Source organism: Fringilla coelebs, assembly GCF_963513975.1.
Source record: "Fringilla coelebs genome assembly, chromosome: 38".
In the NCBI taxonomy this organism is placed as follows: domain Eukaryota; kingdom Metazoa; phylum Chordata; class Aves; order Passeriformes; family Fringillidae; genus Fringilla; species Fringilla coelebs.
The window spans coordinates 499,043-520,202 of record NC_140064.1 but is presented as its reverse complement, the minus strand read 5'-3'; the positions used below and the strand labels follow the sequence as shown (position 1 = coordinate 520,202).

General features: G+C 55.6%; 1 protein-coding gene across 1 annotated transcript in view; it reads right to left on the bottom strand.

Annotated features, from left to right (window-relative positions):
• DLG4 (discs large MAGUK scaffold protein 4) overlaps positions 1-20,387 on the bottom strand; it is a gene marked incomplete at its 3' end in the record, with an annotated part of 42,472 nt that extends 22,085 nt beyond the window's left edge. The window contains 11 exon segments of the mRNA XM_084224477.1: positions 993-1,149; positions 3,067-3,205; positions 6,834-6,978; positions 9,460-9,596; positions 13,101-13,185; positions 13,187-13,271; positions 16,191-16,244; positions 17,049-17,120; positions 17,395-17,519; positions 18,589-18,639; positions 20,337-20,387. Of these exon segments, the coding sequence (XP_084080603.1) occupies positions 993-1,149; positions 3,067-3,205; positions 6,834-6,978; positions 9,460-9,596; positions 13,101-13,185; positions 13,187-13,271; positions 16,191-16,244; positions 17,049-17,120; positions 17,395-17,519; positions 18,589-18,618 (1,029 nt within the window). The 5' untranslated portion in view covers positions 18,619-18,639; positions 20,337-20,387.
• Positions 20,388-21,160: the final 773 nt, after the last annotated feature.

Here is a 21,160-nt window from a genome sequence, read left to right as displayed (position 1 = left end):
CACTTGGGGACACTCGGGGACACCTGGGACAGGTGGTGGCACTTGGGGACAAGTTTGGTAGAGGGGAAATGGGGGGAAAGGGGGAAAAATTGGGAACAATGGGGGGAAAATGGGAAAAAATTGGGGAAAATGGGGGAAAAATGAAGAAACATGGGGATTAAAGGACATTTGGGGAGGTTTAGGGACACTTGGGGACACTTGGGGACACCTGGGACAGGTGGGGACACGGCCAGGTGGCACTCGGGGACAGGGTTGGTGTGGGGGAATGGGAGAAAAATGGGGAAAATGGGAAAATTTGGGGAAAATTTGGGAAAAAATTGGGGGAAAATGGGAATAAAATGAAGAAAAATGGGGAAAAAAGCACATTTGGGGAGGTTTAGGGACACTTGGGGACACCAAGGGTGTCACCAGAGGGTTGTGACATTCTGGGGACAATCTGGACACCTTGAGGACACCTGGGGACCCCTTCTCATGGTGAGGATGATGATGGTGGCAACCAGAAAACCCAAAAAACTCCACAAAACCCCCAAAAACCCCAAAAAACGCCCAAACCGCCCCATTCTACTGCCCCTGCAGGTGTCCCCAAGTGCCACCGGGTGTCCCCAAGGGTGTCACCAATGGTAGGGGACACTCTGGGGACATCAGGGATGATCTGAGAGCCCTTCCCACGGTGAGGATGATGATGGTGATGACCAAAAAACCCCAAAAAACTCCACAAAAACCCCAAAAACGCCCAAACCGCCCCGTTCCGCCGCCACCCCAGGTGCCACCAGGTGTCCCCAAGTGCCACCAAGGGGATGTGACACCCCAGGGACACTCGGAGGGTGGCCTGAGACCCCTTTGAATGGTGAGGATGACGATGGTGACGACCAAAAAACCCCAAAAAACTCCACAAAAACCCCCAAAACCGCCCAAACCGCCCCGTTCCGCCGCCACCCCAGGTGCCACCGGGTGTCCCCAAGGGTGTCCCCGGTGTCCCCAGGGCCACCCACCGAGAGGATCTGGTCGCCCTTGCGCAGCTCCCCGCTGAGGTCGGCCGGGCCCCCGGCCAGGATGAAGGAGATGAAGATCCCCTCGCCGTCCTCGCCCCCCACGATGTTGAAGCCCAGCCCGGTGGAGCCGCGCGGGATCACGATGCGCCGCGGGTCCCTGGGGACAGCGGGGACAGCGGGAACGTTGGGGACATTGGGGACATCGGGGACATTGGGGACATTAGGGGTGTCAGGGGCAATGGGGACATTGGGGACATTTGGGGGATTGGGGACATTGGGGACATCGGGGGTGTCAGGGGCACTGGGGGCATTGGGGACATCGGGGACATTGGGGGGATTGGGGACATTGGGGGTGTCAGGGGCAATGGGGACATTGGGGATGTTGGGGACATTGGGGGGATTGGGGACATTGGGGACATCGGGGGTGTCAGGGGCATTGGGGACATTGGGGATGTTGGGGACATTGGGGGGATTGGGGACATTGGGGACATCGGGGGTGTCAGGGGCATTGGGGACATTGGGGATGTTGGGGACATTGGGGGGATTGGGGACATTGGGGACATCGGGGGTGTCAGGGGCATTGGGGACATTGGGGATGTTGGGGACATTGGGGGGATTGGGACATTGGGGACATTGGGGACAGTGGGGGGATTGGGGACATTGGGGACATCGGGGACATCGGGGGTGTCAGGGGCAATGGGGACATTGGGGATGTTGGGGACATTGGGGACATCGAGAGTGTCAGGGGCATTGGGGACATTGGGGGGATTGGGGACATTGGGGGCAATGGGGACATTGGGGACATTGGGGACATCGGGGGGATTGGGGACATTGGGGACATTGGGGGGATTGGGGACATTGGGGATATTGGGGGTGTCAGGAGCATTGGGGACATTGGGGACATTGTGGTGACACCCCCGGTGGAGCCGCGCGAGATCACGATGCACCGTGGGTCCCTGGGGACAGCGGGGACATTTGGGGACATTGGGGACATTGGGGACATTGGGGGGATTGGGGACGTTGGGGACAGTGGGGACATCACTGTGGGGCAGCAGCTCCTTGGGGCTGGGCGAGAAGGGGACACCCCTGAGTGACCCTTGGGGACCCCTGGGCACCCTGAGTGACCCTTGGTGACCCTGAGTGACCCTTGGGGACTCTGAGTGACCCTTGGGGACATTGGGGACATTTGGGGACATTTGGGGACAGACCTGGGGACATCATCGCCGGGCAGCAGCTCCTTGGGGCCGGGCGAGAAGGGGACACCCCTGGGGGACCCTGAGTGACCCTTGGGGACCCTTGGGGACCCTAAGTGACCCTTGGTGACATTTGGGGACATTGGGGACAGACCTGGGGACGTCGTCGTTGGGCAGCAGCTCCTTGGGGCCGGGCGAGAAGGGGACACCCCTGAGTGACCCTTGGGGACCCTGAGTGACCCTTGGGGACATCTGGGGACATTTGGGGACATCTGGGGACAGACCTGGGGACGTCGTCGTCGGGCAGCAGCTCCTTGGGGCCGGGCGAGAAGGGGACACCCCTGAGTGACCCTTGGGGACCCTGAGTGACCCTTGGTGACCCTTGGGGACATTTGGGGACATTGGGGACATTTGGGGACACTGGGGACAGACCTGGGGACGTCATCGTCGGGCAGCAGCTCCTTGGGGCCGGGCGAGAAGGGGACACCCCTGAGTGACCCTTGGGGACCCTTGGGGACACCCTGGGGATGCTGGGGACACTCCAGAGCCCTTGGGGACATTTGGGGACAGACCTGGGGACATCATCGCCGGGCAGCAGCTCCTTGGGGCCGGGCGAGAAGGGGACACCCCTGGGGGACCCTGAGTGACCCTTGGGGACCCTTGGGGACCCTGAGTGACCCTTGGTGACATTTGGGGACATTTGGGGACATTTGGGGACATTGGGGACAGACCTGGGGACGTCGTCGTTGGGCAGCAGCTCCTTGGGGCCGGGCGAGAAGGGGACATCCCTGAGTGACCCTTGGTGACCCTTGGGGACACCCTGGGGATGCTGGGGACACTCCAAAGCCCTTGGGGACATTTGGGGACATTTGGGGACAGACCTGGGGACGTCGTCGTCGGGCAGCAGCTCCTTGGGGCCGGGCGAGAAGCGCCGCGGGGACGTCGGGGTCAGCGCCGGGGGGAACTCGGGGCCCAGGAAGCTCTGGGGGGGCAGCTCCGAGTCCAGGTGGGCCGAGTAGGCTGGGGACAGTTGGGGACATCAGGGGACATCGGGGGACATCGGGGGACATCGGGGACACGGCGGGGTAACACAGGAATCCAGGACGTTTGTGACAACGGGGACATTGGGGACATTTGGGGACAGAGGATGGGGGGGCAGCTCCAAGTCCAGGTGGGCCGAGTAGGTTGGGGACAGTTGGGGACAGTTGGGGACATCAGGGGACATCGGGGGACATCGGGGACACCGAGGGGTAACACAGGAATCCAGGATGTTTGTGACAGTGGGGACATTTGGGGACATTGGGGACATTGGGGACATTGGGGACAGCGAAGACAGGGGACGAGGGGGGCAGCTCTGAGTCCAGGTGGGCTGAGTAGGCTGGGGACATCAGGGGACAATTGGGGACAGTTGGGGACATCAGGGGACATCGGGGGACATCGGGGACACGGAGGGGTAACACAGGAATCCAGGATGTTTGTGACAACGGGGACATTGGGGACATTGGGGACATTGGGGACAGGAAGGACAGGGGACGAGGGGGGCAGGGCTGAGTCCAGGGGGATGGAGCAGGTTGGGGACAGTTGGGGACATCAGGGGACATCGGGGGACATCGGGGACACGGGGGGGTAACACAGGAATCCAGGACGTTTGTGACAATGGGGACATTGGGGACATTGGGGACAGCAAGGACAGGGGATGGGAGGGCAGGTCTGAGTCCAGGGGGGAGGAGCAGGTTGGGGACAGTTGGGGACAGTTGGGGACATCAGGGGACATCGGGGGACATCGGGGACACGGGGGGGTAACACAGGAATTCATGATGTTTGTGACAGTGGGGACATTTGGGGACATTGGGGACATTGGGGACAGCAAGGACAGGGAGTTCAGCAGGGGCAGCTCTGAGTCCAGGGAGGTGGAGCAGGTTGGGGACAGTTGGGGACATCAGGGGACATCGGGGGACAATGGGGAACCGGGGGGTAACACAGGAATTCATGATGTTTGTGACAGTGGGGACATTTGGGGACATTGGGGACATTGGGGACAGCAAGGACAGGGGATGGGGGGGCAGGGCTGAGTCCAGGGGGGTGGAGCAGGCTGGGGACAGTTGGGGACATCAGGGGACATTTGGGGACATCGGGGGACATCGGGGACACGGGGGGGTAACACAGGAATCCAGGATATTTGTGACAGTGGGGACATTTGGGGACATTGGGGACATTGGGGACAGCAAGGACAGGGGATGAGGGGGGCAGGTCTGAGTCCAGGGGGGTGGAGCAGGTTGGGGACAGGTGGGGACACCAGGGGACATTGGGGGACATTGGGGACATGGGGGGGTAACACAGGAATCCGGGATGTTTGTGACAGTGGTGACATTTGGGGACATTGGGGACATTGGGGACAGCAAGGACAGGGGATGGGGTGGGGGCTCCGAGTCCAGGTGGGCCGAGTAGGCTGGGGACAGTTGGGGACAGCTGGGGACATCAGGGGACATCGGGGGACATCGGGGACACGGGGGGGTAACACAGGAATCCGGGATGTTTGTGACAATGGGGACATTTGGGGACATTGGGGACAGCGAGGACAGGGGACGAGGGGGGCAGGGCTGAGTCCAGGGGGGAGGAGCAGGTTGGGGACAGTTGGGGACATCAGGAGACATCGGGGGACATCGGGGACACGGGGGGGTAACACAGGAATTCATGATGTTTGTGACAGTGGGGACATTGGGGACAGCAAGGACAGGGGACAGGGGATGGGGGGGGGCAGGTCTGGGGACAGTTGGGGACAGTTGGGGACATCGGGGGACATCAGGGACACCGAGGAGATTTAGGACATTCGGGGGTAAAGGGACACAAAGGGACATTTGGGGACACTGGGGACACAAGGACAGGGGGATCCCACCACCAATGTCCCTCCCAAAATCCCTCCAATGTCCCCAATGTCCCCAATCCCCCCAATGTCCCCAATCCCCCCAGTGCCCCCAATGTCCCCAATGTCCCCAGTGCCCCAATGTCCCCAATGTCCCCAGTGCCCCAATGTCCCCAATGTCCCCAATGTCCCCAATCCCCCCAGTGCCCCCAATGTCCCCAATGTCCCCAGTGCCCCAATGTCCCCAATGTCCCCAATGTCCCCAGTGCCCCCAATGTCCCCAGTGTCCCCAATGTCCCCAGTGTCCCCAGGGTCCCCAGTGTCCCCAATCTCCCCAATCCCCCCAGTGCCCCCAATGTCCCCAATGTCCCCAATCCCCCCAATGTCCCCAGTGTCCCCAATGTCCCCAGTGTCCCCAGGGTCCCCAGTGTCCCCAATCTCCCCAATCCCCCCAGTGCCCCCAATGTCCCCAATGTCCCCAATCCCCCCAATGTCCCCAGTGTCCCCAATGTCCCCAATGTCCCCAATCCCCCCAGTGTCCCCAATCCCCCCAATGTCCCCAGTGTCCCCAATGTCCCCAATCCCCCAATGTCCCCAGTGTCCCCAATGTCCCCAATGTCCCCAATCCCCCCAGTGCCCCCAGTGTCCCCAATCCCCCCAATGTCCCCAGTGTCCCCAATGTCCCCAGTGCCCCCAGTGTCCCCAGTGTCCCCAGTGTCCCTGGTGTCCCCAATCTCCCCAATCCCCCCAATGTCCCCAGTGTCCCCAGTGTCCCCAACCCCCCGGTGTGGCACTCACAACCAGTGACGTCGGGGGGCCCGTAGGTGTCCCCAATGTCCCCAATGTCCCCAATGTCCCCAATCCCCCCAATGTCCCCAGTGTCCCCAGTGTGTCACTCACAGCCGGTGACGTCGGGTGGCCCGTAGGTGTCCCCGAGGCCGGGCACGGTGGCCTTGGCCACCCTCAGGTACACCACGTCGTAGGTGTCCCCAGTGTCCCCCGTGTCCCCAATGTCCCCAATGTCCCCAGTGTCCCCAGTGTCCCCAGTGTCCCCAGTGCCCCCAGTGTCCCCAATGTCCCCAATGTCCCCAGTGTCCCCAGTGTGTCACTCACAGCCGGTGACGTCGGGCGGCCCGTAGGTGTCCCCAATGTCCCCAATCCCCCCAGTGTCCCCAGTGTCCCCAATCCCCCTAGTGTCCCCAATGTCCCCAGTGCCCCCAGTGTCCCCAATCCCCCCAGTGTCCCCAGTGTCCCCAGTGTGTCACTCACAGCCGGTGACGTCGGGTGGCCCGTAGGTGTCCCCGAGGCCGGGCACGGTGGCCTTGGCCACCCTCAGGTACACAACGTCGTAGGTGTCCCCAGTGTCCCCAATGTCCCCAGTGCCCCCAGTGTCCCCAGTGTCCCCAGTGCCCCCAGTGTCCCCAATGTCCCCAGTGCCCCCAGTGTCCCCAATGTCCCCAATGTCCCCAGTGTCCCCAATCCCCCCAATGTCCCCAATGTCCCCAGTGTCCCCAATGTCCCCAGGGCCCCCAGTGTCCCCAGTGTCCCCAGTGTGTCACTCACAGCCGGTGACGTCGGGTGGCCCGTAGGTGTCCCCGAGGCCGGGCACGGTGGCCTTGGCCACCCTCAGGTACACCACGTCGTAGGTGTCCCCAGTGTCCCCAATGTCCCCAGTGTCCCCAATGTCCCCAGTGCCCCCAGTGTCCCCAGTGTCCCCAGTGCCCCCAGTGTCCCCAATGTCCCCAGTGCCCCCAGTGTCCCCAGTGTCCCCAGTGTGTCACTCACAGCCGGTGACGTCGGGTGGCCCGTAGGTGTCCCCGAGGCCGGGCACGGTGGCCTTGGCCACCCTCAGGTACACCACGTCGTAGGTGTTCTTGAGCGCCGCCACCGCGTCCTCGTGCATGACGTCCTCCAGGCTGACGTTGTTCACCTGGGGACATTGGGGACATTGGGGACATTGGGGACATTGGGGACATCGGGGACATGTGGGGACACTGAGGGGGATTGGGACACTGGGGACACAGAGGGGGTTTGGGACATTGGGGACATTGGGGACATCGTGCATGACGTCCTCCAGGCTGACGTTGTTCACCTGGGGACACTGGGGGGGACATTGGGGACATCGGGGGGTTTTGGGACATTGGGGACATTGGGGACACTGGGGACACTGGGGACACCGGGGGGACATTGGGGACATCAGGGACATCATGCATGACATCCTCCAGGATGACACTGTTCACCTGGGGACAGCGTTGGGGACATCAGGGACACTTGGGGACACTGGAGGGGATTGGGACATTGGGGACACTGGGGACATTGGGGACACTGGGGGGGATTGGGACATTGGGGACATCGGGGGTTTTGGGACATTGTGGGACACTGGGGACACTTGGGGGGGTTTGGGACATTGTGGGACATCGGGGACATTGGGAGACATTGGGGACATCGTGCATGACGTCCTCCAGGCTGACATTGTTCACCTGGGGACACCGGTGGGGACACTGGGGACATCAGACACACTTGGGGACACTGGAGGGGATTGGGACATTGGGGACATTGGGGACACTGGGGACATTGGGGGAGTTTGGGATATTGGGGGGGTTTGGGATACTGGGGACATTGGGGGACATTGGGGACATCGTGCATGACGTCCTCCAGGCTGACATTGTTCATCTGGGGACACCGTTGGGGACATTGGGGACATTGGGGGGGTTTGTGACACTGGGGACATTGGGGACTTCGGGGACATTTGGGGGGTTTGGGACATTGGGGACATCAGGGCCAGGGGATTGGGGGACACAAGGACAAAGGGAGGGGACATGGGGACAGCAGTGCCATCGCCCCACCCCAGCCACCCCCAATGTCCCCAACACCCCCAAATCCCCCCAGTGTCCCCAAAGTCCCCAAATGTCCCCAACATCCCCAATTCCCTCCAGTGTCCCCAATCCCCAAAACCCCCTCCATGTCCCCAATGTCCCCAACCTGCCTCAGTGTCCCATCTGTCCCCAGTGTCCCCACCCCTCCGATGTCCCCAACCCCCCCCGATGTCCCCAATGTCCCCGGTGTCCCCAGTTCCCCCATTAACCCCTGATGTCCCCAACCCCCACAATGTCCTCAAGCCCCCCGATGTCCCCGGTGTCCCCAAACGCCCCCGATGTCCCCAATGTCCACAGTGTCCCCAGTCCCCCATTAACCCCTGATGTCCCCAACCCCCCCAATGTCCCCAAACCCCCCGATGTCCCCAATGTCCCCAACCCCCCCAATGTCCCCAAACCCCCCGATGTCCCCAATGTCCCCAAACCCCCCGATGTCCCCAACCCCCTGGATGTCCCCAATGTCCCCAAGCCCCCCCAATGTCCCCGGTGTCCCCAGTCCCCCATTAACTCCTGTTGTCCCCAATGTTCCCAATGTCCCCAAACCCCCCGATGTCCCCAACCCCTGGATGTTCCCAATGTCCCCAAGCCCCCCAATGTCCCCAACCCCCTGGATGTCCCCAATGTCCCCAAACCCCCTGATGTCCCCAACCCTCTGGATGTCCCCGATGTCCCCAATCCCCCCGATGTCCCCAATGTCCCCAATGTCCCCAAACCCCCCGATGTCCCCAACGTTCCCAAGCCACCCGATGTCCCCAACCCCCTGGATGCTCCCAATGTCCCCAACCCCCCCCAATGTCCCCAACCCTCTGGATGTTCCCAATGTCCCCAAGCCCCCCAATGTCCCCAAGCCCCCGATGTCCCCAACCCCCCCCCGATGTCCCCAATGTCCCTGGTGTCCCCAGTCCCCCATTAACTCCTGTCGTCCCCAATGTCCCCAATGTCCCCAAACCCCCTGATGTCCCCAACCCCCTGGATGTCCCTGATGTCCCCAATGTCCCCAACCCCCTGGATGTTCCCAATGTCCCCGATGTCCCCAACCCCCTGGATGTCCCCGATGTCCCCAACCCCCCCAGTGTCCCCAACCCCCTGGATGTCCCCAATGTCCTCAAACCCCCCAACATCCCCAACTCCCAATGTCCCCAAACCCCCCAATGTCCCCAACCCTCTGGATGTCCCCAATGTCCCCAACCCCCCTGATGTCCCCAACCCCCTGGATGTCCCTGATATCCCCAACCCCCCCCCGATGTCCCCGGTATCCCCGGTGTCCCCAACTCCCAATGTCCCCAAGCCCCCCGATGTCCCCAACCCCCTGGATGTCCCCGATGTCCCCAACCCCCCCGATGTCCCCAATGTCCCCGATGTCCCCAACCCCCCCGATGTCCCCAATGTCCCCAACCCCCTGGATGTTCCCAATGTCCCCAACCCCATGGATGTCCCCAATGTCCCCAAGCCCCCCAATGTCCCCAACCCCCCCGATGTCCCCAATGTCCCCAACCCCCCCCAATGTCCCCAATGTCCCCTTGTCCCCAACTCACGGCCAGGATCTTGTCCCCGACCTGCAGCCGCCCGTCCTTGTGCGCCGCCCCCCCCTCGATGACCTTGGTGACGTAGATGCTGTTGTCCCCCGGGATGTGCTGGTTGCCCACGCCCCCCGCGATGCTGAACCCCAGACCTGCCCGGGGGACACCGGTGTCACCTCCCCCCCACTGTCACCCCCCCGCCCCCCTGCTGTCACCTCTCGGTCACCTCTGTCACCTTTGTCACCGTCGTCGCCCCCGTTTCGTTTTTGTTCCCTCCTTGTCACCTCCCTTTTGTCACCTCTCCCACTTAAACCCGCCCATTGTCACCTCCCATTGTCACTTCCCATTGTCACCTCCCCCCCACTGTCACCCCCCCGCCCCCCTGCTGTCACCTCTCGGTCACCTTTGTCACCTCTGTCACCTTTGTCACCGTTGTCACCCCCGTTTCGTTGTTGTTCCCTCCTTGTCACCTCCCCCACTTCAACCCCCCATTGTCACCTCCACATTGTCACCATTGTCACCTCCCCCCCACTGTCACCCCCCCCGCCCCCGTGCTGTCACCTCTCAGTCACCTCTGTCACCTCTGTCACCCTCCTTTTGTTGTTGTTCCCTCCTTGTCACCTCCCCTTTGTCACCTCCCCCACCACTTTAACCCCCCCATTGTCACCTGTGTCACCTCCCATTGTCATCCACCCCCTGGTTGTCACCTTCCTGCCACTATCACCCCCCCACCCCCATGCTGTCACCTCTCGGTCACCTTTGTCACCTCTGTCACCGTTGTCACCGTCGTAGCCCCCCGTTTTGTTGTTGTTCCCTCCTTGTCACCTCCCATTGTCACCTCCCCCACTTCAACCCCCCATTGTCACCTCCCATTGTCACTTCCCATTGTCACCTCCCCCCCACTGTCACCCCCCCGCCCCCATGGTGTCACCTTTGTCACCATTGTCACCTTTGTCACCTGTCACCGCTGTCGCCCCCATTTTGTTGTTGTTCCCTCCTTGTCACCTCCCATTGTCACCTCCCCCACTTCAACCCCCCATTGTCATCTCCACATTGTCACCATTGTCACCTCCCCCCCACTGCTACCCCCCATGGTGTCACCTTTGTCACCTCTGTCACATTTGTCACCTCTGTCACCCCCGTTTCGTTGTTGTTGTCACCTCCCCTTTGTCACCTCCCATTGTCACTTCCCATTGTCACCTGTGTCACCTCCCACTGTCACCCACCCCCCGATTGCCACCTCCCCCTGACTGTCACCCTCTCTGTGGTGCCACCTTTGTCACCTTTGTCACCTCTGTCACCTTTGTCACCCCCATTTTGTCATTGTTCCCTCGTTGTCACCTCCCCCACCACTTTAACCCCCCCATTGTCACCTGTGTCACCTCCCACTGTCACCCACTCCCTGGTTGTCACCTCCCCCCCACTGTCACCCCCCCGCCGTGTCACCTTTGTCACCTCTGTCACCTTTGTCACCTTTGTCACCTCTGTCACCTCTGTCACCCCCCTTTGGTTGTTCCCTCCTTGTCACCTCCCCTTTGTCCCCTCCCATTGTCCCCTGTGTCCCCCTCTTTGTCACCTCCCTCACTCATTGTCCCCGTGGGAGGTCCCCAAATGCCCCCAAATGTCCCCAAATTTGGGGCTCCTGGGGGGATTTTGGGGCGAATTGGGGGGATTTTGGTGTTCCCAGGTGGAATTTTGGGGTGAATTTGGGGGATTTTGGGGATCCTGGGGTGGATTTTGGGGTGGATTTGGGGGATTTTGGGGTTCCCAGGTGGAGTTTTGGGGTTCCTAGATGGAATTTTGGGGTGAATTTGGGGGATTTTGGGGTTCCCAGGTGGAATTTTGGGGTTCCTGGGGTGGATTTTGGGGTGGATTTGGGGCGAATTTGGGGGATTTTGGTGTTCCCAGGTGGAGTTTTGGGGTTCCTAGGTGGAATTTTGGGGTGAATTTGGGGGATTTTGGTGTTCCCAGGTGGAGTTTTGGGGTTCCTAGATGGAATTTTGGGGTGAATTTGGGGGATTTTGGGGTTCCCAGGTGGAATTTTGGGGTTCCTGGGGTGGATTTTGGGGTGGATTTTGGCAATTTTGGGGTGGATTTTGAGCTTCCCAGGACGATTTTTGGGTGGGATTTCTTGCATTTCGAGCTGGATTTTGGGCTGGATTTTGGAGATTTTGGGCTGGATTTGGGGGATTTCCAGTTGGATTTCAGGGTGGATTTCAGGGATTTTGGGGTTTTTTGGGGTGATTTTGGGTTTTTTTGGGGTACCTTTGGGCCCTTTGATGAGTTTGACCTCCACCACCGGCACCTTCCTCCTCCTCCTCCTCCTCCTCCCCCCAGGAGCATTTTGGGCAGGATTTGGGGGATTTCAGCAAATTGGGGCTGGATTTGATGGATTTTGGGGTGGATTCTGGAGATTTTGGGGTGGATTCTGGAGATTTTGGGATGGATTTCGGGGATTTTGGGGTGGATTCTGGAGATTTTGGGCTGGATTTTGGAGATTTTGGGCTGGATTCTGGAGATTTTGGGGTGGATTCTGGAGATTTTGGGCTGGATTTTGGAGATTTTGGGCTGGATTCTGGAGATTTTGGGGTGGATTCTGGAGATTTTGGGATGGATTTCGGGGATTTTGGGGTGGATTCTGGAGATTTTGGGGTGGATTCTGGAGATTTTGGGGTGGATTCTGGAGATTTTGGGGTGGATTTGATGGATTTTGAGGTGGATTTTGGCGATTTTGGGGTGGATTCTGGAGATTTTGGGGTGGATTTCGGGGATTTTGGGGTGGATTCTGGAGATTTTGGGGTGGATTTCGGGGATTTTGGGGTGGATTCTGGAGATTTTGGGCTGGATTTTGAGCTTCCCAGGATGAATTTTGGGCTGGATTTCAGGGATTTCGAGCTGGATTTTGGGCTGGATTTTGGAGGTTTTGGGCTGGATTTGGGGGATTTCCAGTTGATTTCAGGGTGGATTTCAGGGATTTGGGGTTTTTTTGGGGTGATTTTGGGTTTTTTTGGGGTGATTTTGGGTTTTTGGGGTACCTTTGGGCCTTTGATCAGCTTGACCTCCACCACCCTCTCGGCCGGCACCTTCCTCCTCCTCCTCCTCCTCCTCCTCCTCCTCCTCCCCCCAGGAGCATTTTGGGCAGGATTTGGGGGATTTCAGCAAATTGGGGCTGGATTTGATGGATTTTGGGGTGGATTTGATGGATTTTGGGGTGGATTTGATGGATTTTGGGGTGGATTCTGGAGATTTTGGGATGGATTTCGGGGATTTTGGGGTGGATTCTGGAGATTTTGGGCTGGATTTTGGAGATTTTGGGCTGGATTCTGGAGATTTTGGGGTGGATTCTGGAGATTTTGGGATGGATTTCGGGGATTTTGGGGTGGATTCTGGAGATTTTGGGATGGATTCTGGAGATTTTGGGGTGGATTCTGGAGATTTTGGGGTGGATTCTGGAGATTTTGGGGTGGATTTTGAGCTTCCCAGGACGATTTTTGGTTGGGATTTCTTGCATTCCGAGCTGGATTTTGGGGTGGATTTTGGAGATTCTGGCTGGATTTTGGGCCAGATTTTGGGGATTTTGAGCTGGATTTTGGGCTGGATTTGGGGGATTTCGGGGATTTCAGGGTTTTTGGGGTGATTTTGGGTTTTTGGGGTACCTTTGGGCCCTTTGATGAGCTTCACCTCCACCACCCTCTCGGCCGGCACCTTCCTCCTCATCACGTAGAGCCGCACCACGGCCCCCGGCCTCCTTGAGCGCCTCCACGGCCGCCGAGTGCGGCACCTCCCGCACGTCGGCCTCGTTCACAAACAGGATGCTGTCATTGACCCTGGATTGGGGCAAAATCAGGGGATTTTGGGAAAAAATCCCGAATTTCTGGGGATTTTTGGGTGATTTTTTGGGGATTTTTGGGGGATTTTTGGGGATTTTAGGGGGTTTTGGGCAGTTTGGGGGGGATTTGGGGCGGTTCCAGGAGGGTTCTGGGGGCACCTCCCGCACGTCGGCCTCGTTCACAAACAGGATGCTGTCATTGACCCCGAATTGGGGCAAAATCAGGGGATTTTGGGAAAAAATCCCGAATTTCTGGGGATTTTTGGGGTTTTTTTTGGATTTTAGGGGGTTTTGGGGCAGTTTGGGTGGATTTGGGGCGGTTCCAGGAGGGTTTTGAGGGCACCTCCCGCACGTCGGCCTCGTTCACAAACAGGATGCTGTCGTTCACCCTGGATTGGGGCAAAATCAGGGGATTTTGGGAAAAAATCCCGAATTTCTGGGGATTTTTGGGGGATTTTTGGGGGATTTTTGGGGATTTTAGGGGGTTTTGGGGCAGTTTGGGGGGGATTTGGGGCGGTTCTGGGGGCACCTCCCGCACGTCGGCCTCGTTCACAAACAGGATGCTGTCGTTCACCCTGGATTGGGGCAAAATCAGGGGATTTTGGGAAAAAAATCTGGAATTTTGGGAAAAAATCTGTGATTTTTGGGGATTTTTTGGAAATTTTTGGGGAATTTTAGGAGGTTTGGAGGAGATTTGGGGCGGTTTTGGGGCGGTTCCAGGAGGGTTTTGGGGGCACCTCCCGCACGTCGGCCTCGTTCACAAACAGGATGCTGTCGTTCACCCTGGATTGGGGCAAAATCAGAGGATTTTGGGAAAAATTCTGGGATTTTGGTGATTTTTTGGTGATTTTTGGGGGATTTTAGGAGGTTTGGAGGAGATTTGGGGCAGTTTTGGGGCGGTTCCAGGAGGGTTTTGGGGGCACCTCCCGCACGTCGGCCTCGTTCACAAACAGGATGCTGTCATTGACCCTGGATTGGGGCAAAATCCAGGGATTTTGGGAAAAAATCCCAAATTTCTGGGGATTTTTGGGTGATTTTTGGGTGATTTTGGGGGGATTTTGGGGAATTTTAGGGGGTTCGGAGGGGATTTGGGGCCGTTCCAGGAGGGTTTTGGGGGCACCTCCCGCACGTCGGCCTCGTTCACAAACAGGATGCTGTCGTTCACCCTGGATTGGGGCAAAATCAGAGGATTTTGGGAAAAATTCTGGGATTTTGGTGATTTTTTGGAAATTTTTGGGGAATTTTAGGAGGTTTGGAGGAGATTTGGGGCAGTTTTGGGGCGGTTCCAGGAGGATTTTGAGGGCACCTCCTGCACGTCGGCCTCGTTCACAAACAGGATGCTGTCATTGACCCCGAATTGGGGCAAAATCAGGGGATTTGGGGAAAAAATCCCGAATTTCTGGGGATTTTTGGGGTTTTTTTTGGATTTTAGGGGGTTTTGGGGCAGTTTGGGTGGATTTGGGGCGGTTCCAGGAGGGTTTTGAGGGCACCTCCCGCACGTCGGCCTCGTTCACAAACAGGATGCTGTCATTGACCCTGGATTGGGGCAAAATCAGGGGATTTTGGGAAAAATTCTGGGATTTTGGGGGATTTTTTGGGGATTTTTGGGGGATTTTAGGGGGTTCGGAGGGGATTTGGGGCGGTTTTGGGGCGGTTCCAGGAGGGTTTTGGGGGCACCTCCCGCACGTCGGCCTCGTTCACAAACAGGATGCTGTCATTGACCCTGGATTGGGGCAAAATCAGGAGATTTTGGGAAAAATTCTGGGATTTTTGGGGGATTTTTTGGTGATTTTTGGGGAATTTTAGGTGGTTCGGAGAAGATTTGGGGCGGTTCCTGGAGGGTTTTGGGGGCACCTCCCGCACGTCGGCCTCGTTCACAAACAGGATGCTGTCGTTCACCCTGGATTGGGGCAAAATCAGGGGATTTTGGGAAAAATTCTGGGATTTTCAGGGGATTTTGGGGGATTTTAGGGGATTTTAGGGGGTTTTGGGGCAGTTTGGGGTGATTTGGGGTGGTTTTGGGGGCACCTCCCGCACGTCAGCCTCGTTCACAAACAGGATGCTGTCGTTCACCCTGGATTGGGGCAAAATCAGAGAATTTTGGGGAAAATTCTAGGATTTTTGGGGATTTTTTGGGGATTTTTTGGGCAGTTTTGGGGGATTTTAGGGGGTTTTAGGGGGTTCGGAGGGGATTTGGGGTGGTTTTGGGGGCACCTCCCGCACGTCGGCCTCGTTCACAAACAGGATGCTGTCATTGACCCTGGATTGGGGCAAAATCAGGAGATTTTGGGAAAAAATCCAGGGATTTTGGGAAAAAATCTGGGATTTTTGGGGATTTTTTGGAAATTTTTGGGGAATTTTAGGTGGTTCGGAGGAGATTTGGGGCAGTTCCTGGAGGGTTTTGGGGGCACCTCCCGCACGTCGGCCTCGTTCACAAACAGGATGCTGTCGTTCACCCTGGATTGGGGCAAAATCAGGGGATTTTGGGAAAAATTCTGGGATTTTGGGAAAAAATCTGTGATTTTTGGGGGATTTTGGGGGGTTTTGGGGCAGTTTGGGGTGATTTGGGGCAGTTTTGGGGCGGTTCCAGGAGGGTTTTGGGGGCACCTCCCGCACGTCGGCCTCGTTCACAAACAGGATGCTGTCGTTCACCCTGGATTGGGGCAAAATCCAGGGATTTTGGGAAAAAATCCGGGATTTGGGGGGATTTTAGGAGGTTTTGGGCCATTTTGGGTGAATTTGGGGCAGTTTCTCACCTGAGGCGCCCGTCCTGGGCGGCGGCACCCCCGGGGATGATTTTGGGGTGGATTTGGGGTTTTTGGGGGGTCCCAAAGCCAATTTTGGGGTTTTGGAGGTCCCAAAGCCGATTTTGGGGTGATTTGGGGTGATTTTGGGTGATTTTGGGGTCATTCCTCACCTGAGGCGCCCGTTCTGGGCGGCAGCACCCCCGGGGGTGATTTTGGGGTGGATTTGGGGGTTTTTTGGGGTCCCAAAGCCGATTTTGGGGTGATTTGGGATGATTTTGGGGTCATTTCTCACCTGAGGGGCCCGTCCTGAACAGCGGCACCTCTGGAGATGATTTTGGGGTGGATTTGGGGTTTTTGGGGGGGTCCCAAAGCCGATTTTGGGGTGATTTTGGGTGATTTTGGGGTCATTCCTCACCTGAGGCGCCCGTCCTGGGCGGCGGCGCCCCCGGGGATGATTTTGGGGTGGATTTGGGGTTTTTGGGGGGTCCCAAAACCGATTTTGGGGTTTTGGGGGGTCCCAAAGCCGATTTTGGGGTGATTTGGGGTGATTTTGGGGTCATTTCTCACCTGAGGCGCCCGTCCTGAACAGCGGCACCTCTGGGGATGATTTTGGGGTGGATTTGGGGTTTTTGGGGTGGTTTTGGGTGACTTTGGGGTGATTTTGTGTGATTTTGGGGTGATTTGGGGTGGTTTTCAGTGATTTTGGGTGATTTTGGGGAGATTTCAGGTATATTGGGGTGGATTTTGGGGTTTTTGGGGGTCCCAAATCCAATTTTTGGGTGATTTTGGGTGATTTTGGGGTCATTTCTCACCTGAGGCACCTGTCCTGACCAGCGGCTCCCCGGGGATGATTTTGGGGTGGATTTGGGGATTTTGGGGGGTCCCAAAGCTGATTTTGGGGTGATTTGGGGTGATTTTGGGATGGATTTTGGGTTTTTTGGAGGTCCCAAAGCCGATTTTGGGGTGGATTTTGGGGTTTTGAGGGGTCCCAAATCCAATTTTGGGGTGATTTTGGGGTCATTTCTCACCTGAGGCGCCCGTCCTGGGCGGTGGCGCCCCCGGGGATGATTTTGGGGTGGATTTGGGGGTTTTGGGGGTTCCTAAAGCCGATTTTGGGCTTTTTGAGGATCCCAAAGCCGATTTTGGGGTGGATTTTGGGGTTTTTGAGGATCCCAAAGGCGATTTTGGGTGATTTTGGGGTGATTTTGGGGCGGTTCCTCACCTGAGGCGCCCGTCCTGGGCGGCGGCGCCCCCGGGGATGATTTTGGGGTGGATTTTGGGGTTTTGGGGGGTCCCAAAGCCGATTTTAGGGTTTTTGGGGGTCCCAAAGCCGATTTTGGGGTGATTTGGGGTGATTTTGGGGCGGTTCCTCACCTGAGGCGCCCGTCCTGGGCGGCGGCGCCCCCGGGGATGATTTTGGTGATGAAGATCCCGGGGTCGTCCCCGACGTGGGGGTTGTCGGTGCCCCCCGCGATGCTGAACCCCAAGCCCGAGTTCCCCTGCAGGAATTTGGGGTCCAGTTTGACCCAAAACACCCCAAAAAAAACCCCAAAATCCACCCCCAAAACCCCCAGAGAGGCCTGACCCTAAAAAAACCCCTAAAAACCAAAAAAATCCCTGAAAAAAACAACAACAAAATGGAATTTTGGGGTTTTTGGGGGTCCCAGGTGGATTTTGGGGTGAATTTGGAGGTTTTTGGGGTTCCCAGGGAGATTTTGGGGTGATTTTGGGGGATTTTGAGCTTCCCTGGTGGATTTTGGGACTGATTTTGGGGATTTTTTGGGGTTCCCATTTAAATTTTGGGGATTCCCAGGTGGATCTTGGGGCTGATTTTGGGGATTTTTTGGGGTTCCCAGGTGGATTTTGGGGTAAATTTGGGGGATTTTGGGGATCCCAGGTGGATTTTGGGGTTCCCAGGTGGATTTTGGTGGTTCCCAGGTGGATTTTGGGGCAGATTTTGGGGATTTTTGGGGTTCCCATTTAAATTTTGGGGTTCCCAGGTGAATCTTGGGGATTTTGGGGGTTCCCAGGTGGATTTTAGGGTTCCCATTTAAATTCTGGGGGCTCCCAGGTGGATTTTGGGGCTGATTTGGGATTTTTTGGGGCTCCCAGGTGGATTTTGGGGTTCCCAGGTGGATTTTTGGGCTGAATTTTGGGGATTTTGGGGGTCCCCAGATGAATTCTTGGGGATTTTGGGGGTTCCCAGGTGGATTTTGAGGTTCCCAGGTAAATTTTGGGGTTCCCAGGTGGATTTTTGGGCTGAATTTTGGGGATTTTGGGGGTTCCCAGGTGAATTTTTGGGGATTTTGGAAGTTCCCAGGTAAATTTTGGGGTTCCCATTTAAATTTTGGGGTTCCCAGGTGGATTTTTGGGCTGAATTTTGGGGATTTTTGGGATTCCCAGGTGGATTTTAGGGTTCCCAGGTGGATTTTTGGGCTGAATTTTGGGGATTTTGGGGGTTCCCAGGTAGATTTTGGGGGATTTGGGGGCTCCCATTTAAATTTTGGGGTTCCCAGGTGGATTTTTGGGCTGATTTTGGGGGATTTTGGGGATTTTTGGGGTTCTCACCCTCTCCAGAGTGATCTCCTCATACTCCATCTCCCCCTCGGTGCCGTTCACCTGCCAAAAAAAAAGGAATTTTAGGGAATTTTGGGGATTTTGGGAATTTTGGGGATTTGGGGTTTTGGGGAATTTGGGATTTTGAGGAATTTTGGGATTTGAAGGATTTGGGATTCAGGGATTTTGAATTTTTGGAATTTGGGGAATTTGGGAATTTTGAATTTGGAGATTTTTTGGGGAATTTTTTGGGAATTTTGAATTTTTGGAATTTGGGATTTGTGGATTTGGGAATTTTGGGGATTTGGAATCGGGGATTTTGGGGAATTTGGGATTTGGGGAATTTTTGGAATTTGGGAATTCTGGATTTGGGGTTTCTGGATTTGGGGATTTTGGGATTTTTGGAAATTTGGGGATTTTGGGATTTGGGGATTTTGGGGATTTTTGGAAATTTGGGGAATTTCGGATTTGGGATTTTTGGATTTTGGGGATTTGGAATTTGGGATTTTGGGGAATTTGGGAATTTGGTATTTGGGATTTTGGGGATTTGGAATCGGGGATTTTGGGGATTTGGGATTTTGGGGATTTTTGGAATTTGGGAATTCTGGATTTGGGGTTTCTGGATTTGGGGATTTTGGGATTTTTGGAAATTTGGGGATTTTGGGATTTTGGGGATTTAGAATTTGGGATTTGGGATTTTTGGAAATTTGGGGAATTTGGGATTTGGGATTTTTGGATTTTGGGGATTTGGAATTTGGGATTTGGGGGAATTTGAGATTTGGGGAATTTTTGGAATTTGGGAATTCTGGATTTGGGGTTTCTGGATTTGGGGATTTTGGGATTTTTGGGATTTTGGGGATTTTGGGAATTTGGGATTTTGGGGATTTGGAATTTGGGATTTTGGGATTTTTGGAAATTTGGGGAATTTGGGATTTGGCATTTTGGGATTTTGGGGATTTGGAATTTGGGATTTTGGGGAATTTGGGAATTTGGGATTTGGGATTTTGGGGATTTGGAATCAGGGATTTTGGGGAATTTGGGATTTGGGGAATTTTTGGAATTTGGGAATTCTGGATTTGGGGATTTTGGGATTTTTGGAAATTTGGGGGATTTGGGATTTTGGGATTTTGGGGAATTTGGGATTTGGGGTTTTTGGAATTTGGGATTTTGGGATTTTTTGAAATTTGGGGAATTTGGGATTTGGGATTTTGGGATTTTGGGAAATTTGGGAATTTGGGATTTTGGGAATTTGGGATTTGTGGATTTGGGATTTTTGGAAATTTGGGGAATTTGGGATTTTGGGGATTTGGATTTTGGGATTTTTGGAAATTTGGGAATTTGGGGAATTTGGGATTTGGGGATTTGGGGTTTTTGGAATTTGGGGAATTTGGGGAATTCAGGGAAGATTCGAGGACTTTTGGGGAGGATCTGGGGTGAATTTGAGCCAAATATGGAGGGAATTTGGGAAAATTTGGGGAAGATTTTTGGGGAAGATTTGGGGAGGAATTTTTTGGGAATTCTGGGCGAATTTTTTGGGGAATTTTGGGTGGGATTTGGAGGGAAGTCGGGGATAAATTTGGGGATGCATTTTGGGGGGGAATTTTGGGCTGGAATTGATGGAATTTTTGGGGGAATTTTGGGGGGAATTTGAGGGGATTTGGATGGAATTTTTGGGGTGAATTTGGAGGGAATTCTGGGGGTGATTCTAGAAGGTTCTGGGGTGGATTTTGGGGAGATTTTGGGGTTTTTTTGGGGCTCACATAGGCCGGGGCCTCCAGGGTGTCGGTGTTGACGATGACGGGGGGAGAGTTGGCCTGGGGGGAGGGGAGGGGAGGAGAGGTCAGAGACCCCCAAACCCCCCCCAAAAGATCCCCAAATTCCCCAAAACATTCCCAAAAAATCCCCCAAATTCCCCCCTCCCTAAAAAATTCCCCCCTAAAAAATTCCCCCCTAAAAAAATTTAAAAAAATCCCCAATTTCCAAAAGAAATTCCCATAAAATTCCCCCAAATTCCCTCCCCCCAAAAAAATCCCCAAATTCCCCTCGAAATTCCCAAATATTCCCCTCCAAAATCCCCAAATTAAACAGAAATCGCTGAAAATCCCCAAATTTCCCCAAATTTCCCCAAAAATCCCAAATTTCCTCCTAAATTTCCCCCAAATTCCCCAAATTTCCCCCTGGAATTCCCCAAATTTTCCCAAAATTCCCCAAATTTTTCCCCCAAAATTCCCCAAATTTCCCCCTGAAATTCCCCAAATTTCCCCAAAATTCCCCAAATTTTTCCCCCAAAATTCCCCAAATTTTCCCCTGAAATTCCCCAAATTTTCCCCAAATTCCCCCAAATTTCCCCCTGAAATTCCCCAAATTTTCCCCAAAAATCCCAAATTTCCTCCTAAATTTCCCCCAAATTCCCCAAATTTCCCCCTGGAATTCCCAAATTTTCCCAAAATTCCCCAAATTTTTCCCCCCAAATTTCCCCCTGAAATTCCCCAAATTTTTCCAAAATTCCCCCAATTTTTCCCCCAAAATTCCCCAAAATTCCCCAAATTTACCCCTGAAATTCCCCAAATTTTGCCCAAAAATC